General features: G+C 54.0%; 1 protein-coding gene across 4 annotated transcripts in view; it reads right to left on the bottom strand.

Moving 5' to 3' along the window:
* The window catches only part of PSEN2 (presenilin 2), a 26,353-nt gene that overhangs the window by 12,787 nt on the left and 11,418 nt on the right, over window positions 1-2,148 (bottom strand). For all 4 annotated transcript variants that reach the window (XR_003002424.1, XM_024738999.1, XM_024739015.1 and 1 more), the window contains one exon: window positions 446-587. Coding sequence is in view for 3 of the 4 variants with exons in the window: in XM_024738999.1 (XP_024594767.1) it covers window positions 446-587 (142 nt within the window). In the remaining variant the exon portion in view is untranslated. The remainder of the gene's footprint in view (window positions 1-445; window positions 588-2,148) is intronic.

Genomic DNA, 2,148 nt, shown 5'->3' with positions numbered 1-2,148 from the left:
GGTGGGGTGGGAAAGAGTACAGGCAAACCTCAGCGAGGTTGGGCTGGGTTCCGGACCACGATAAAGAGAGTACACGAGAAAGTGAGTCACAGATTTTTTGGTCTCCCACTGCGTGTAAAAGTTAACGTTTATACTATACTGTAGCCTATCAAGTGTGCAACAGCATTATGTCTAAAAAAATTTTTAAAACAGCATCAACTGAAAAATAATGCTGTTGCAAAAATGGCACCAACAGACTTGCTCAACGCAGGGGTGCCACAAACCTCGAATCTGTAAAAAACGCAGTGTCTGTGAAGCCCGATAAAACGAGGTACGCCTGCACCAAAAATCAGGGTCTATTTTACAGAAGGAAAATGAACTCTGTTAAAAAAAAAGACCCAGGGTTGCTGCCAAAGAGGCACTGAGGCATGGCAGGCAGGAGGAAAGCAGGCGGACTGGCACTCACCTTGTAGCAGCGGTACTTGTAGAGCACGACCAGGAAGATGGTCATGACGACAATGACGCTGATCATGATGAGGGTGTTGAGCACGGAGTTGAGGAAGCGCTGGCCCACCGAAGGTGTGTCCTCCGTGAAAGGTGTGTAGATGCTGAGGGAGGGGCGAGGGCTGGGTCTCTGTGCCCTGCCTGCTTGTACGCCTCACCCCGAGGGAGCCTGGACCTGGGGGGCAGGTGCCCTGGGCACCCCTGCCCCTCAGCACCGTGCTCTGGCTGCCCTGGCAAGCGCTGCCCACCATCCCCGTGAGCTGCCCTGCCTTCCCGTCTCCTGGCTCCTGACTTTGGCCCATGACTGAGCCGATGTACCTGCACGGAAGGGCCTGGCTGGCCTCACCAAGGCCTCCCCTGGCCCCCACACCAACTCAACCCTCCCCTGGAAGTGCTTCTCTCTGCTGACCCCAATCCCCAGCTCTGGTCCAGGGAGACCCAGCGGTTCCCTACATCCACTTCCTTATCAGCCCCATCGAGCCTAGGACGCCTCCGCCCCCGCTGCTTCCCCTACCCACACCCAGCGTAACCCCATAGCTGCTAATAAACTCAGAAGGTAATTCATTGATCCCTCGCTCTGGACGTAGGGAAACAAACTGCCCGCGAAGCACTCAAGGTCTCTTAACGCTTTTCACCTGAGCTGCTCTGAGTCCCCCCCCCGCAACAGACTACAAGCTTCCTGAGGGCAAGGGCTTCTTTCTCTACTCTTTTCATTAAAAAAAGCATAAACAGGGGCTTCCCTGGTGGCACAGTGGTTGGGAATCTGCCTGCCGGTGCGGGGGACGCGGGTTCGAGCCCTGGTCCGGGAGGATCCCACATGCCGCGGAGCAGCTAGGCCCGTGCACCACAACGACTGACCCTGTGCTCTAGAGCCCACGAACCACATCTACTGAAGCCCGCGCACCTAGAGCCCGTGCTCCACAACAAAGAGAAGCCACCACAATGAGAAGACCACATACCACAGCTAAGAGTAACCCCCGCTCGCTGCAACTAGAGAAAGCCCACGGAGCAACAAAGAACCAGTGCAGCCAAGAATAAATAAATAAATTTATAAAAAAAAAAAAAAAAAAGCATAAACAAAATTTAACAAAAACTCCTTAAAAGAAAAAAAAAAAAAGATGTTTAGAGAAGGTACTAGGCAGCAATTACCACAGGGAGGCTGGGGGAGGGAGCAGAGAGAGCCCTCCCATTTTCCCAGGCTGCTGCTTCTGCCTGCGTTTTCTTTATTAAAAGAAACAGAATCTCCCGTGCAAGGCTGGAAGTGAGCTAAGAAATCATTTGGTCCTCCTTGGTTTACACTCATGGGGATATGAATGAAGAGGCCCAGAGAGAAAGCAACTTGCTTGTGGTCACGCAGTGATGGGTGGTACAGCCACACCTGGGACGGAGAGCTTGCCTCCTGCAGTGAGACCCAGCGTGCTGGAGCGCTGCCCGGCCGGTGGCAGGTGCTCTTCTAAGCCCTTTATGTGGATTAACTCACTCAATTCTCCTGGTAACCTTGCTATCAAACCCATCATACAGACGAGGAAACTGAGGCCGAGAAAGGTTAGCAGTGTACCCAGGCAGGTCACACAGCCAGGAGGCAGTGGACGGACCAGGGTGTGGACTCGGGCAGCTCCTCGGCCCTGCTCTTCACTGCTGGCATGGGGCCAACACAGGCTGCCC

Source organism: Neophocaena asiaeorientalis, unplaced genomic scaffold (assembly GCF_003031525.2).
Source record: "Neophocaena asiaeorientalis asiaeorientalis breed wild unplaced genomic scaffold, Neophocaena_asiaeorientalis_V1.1 scaffold347, whole genome shotgun sequence".
Taxonomy (NCBI): domain Eukaryota; kingdom Metazoa; phylum Chordata; class Mammalia; order Artiodactyla; family Phocoenidae; genus Neophocaena; species Neophocaena asiaeorientalis.
Note: the sequence above shows the minus strand (reverse complement) of the source record. Positions and strands in the feature narration are given on the sequence as shown.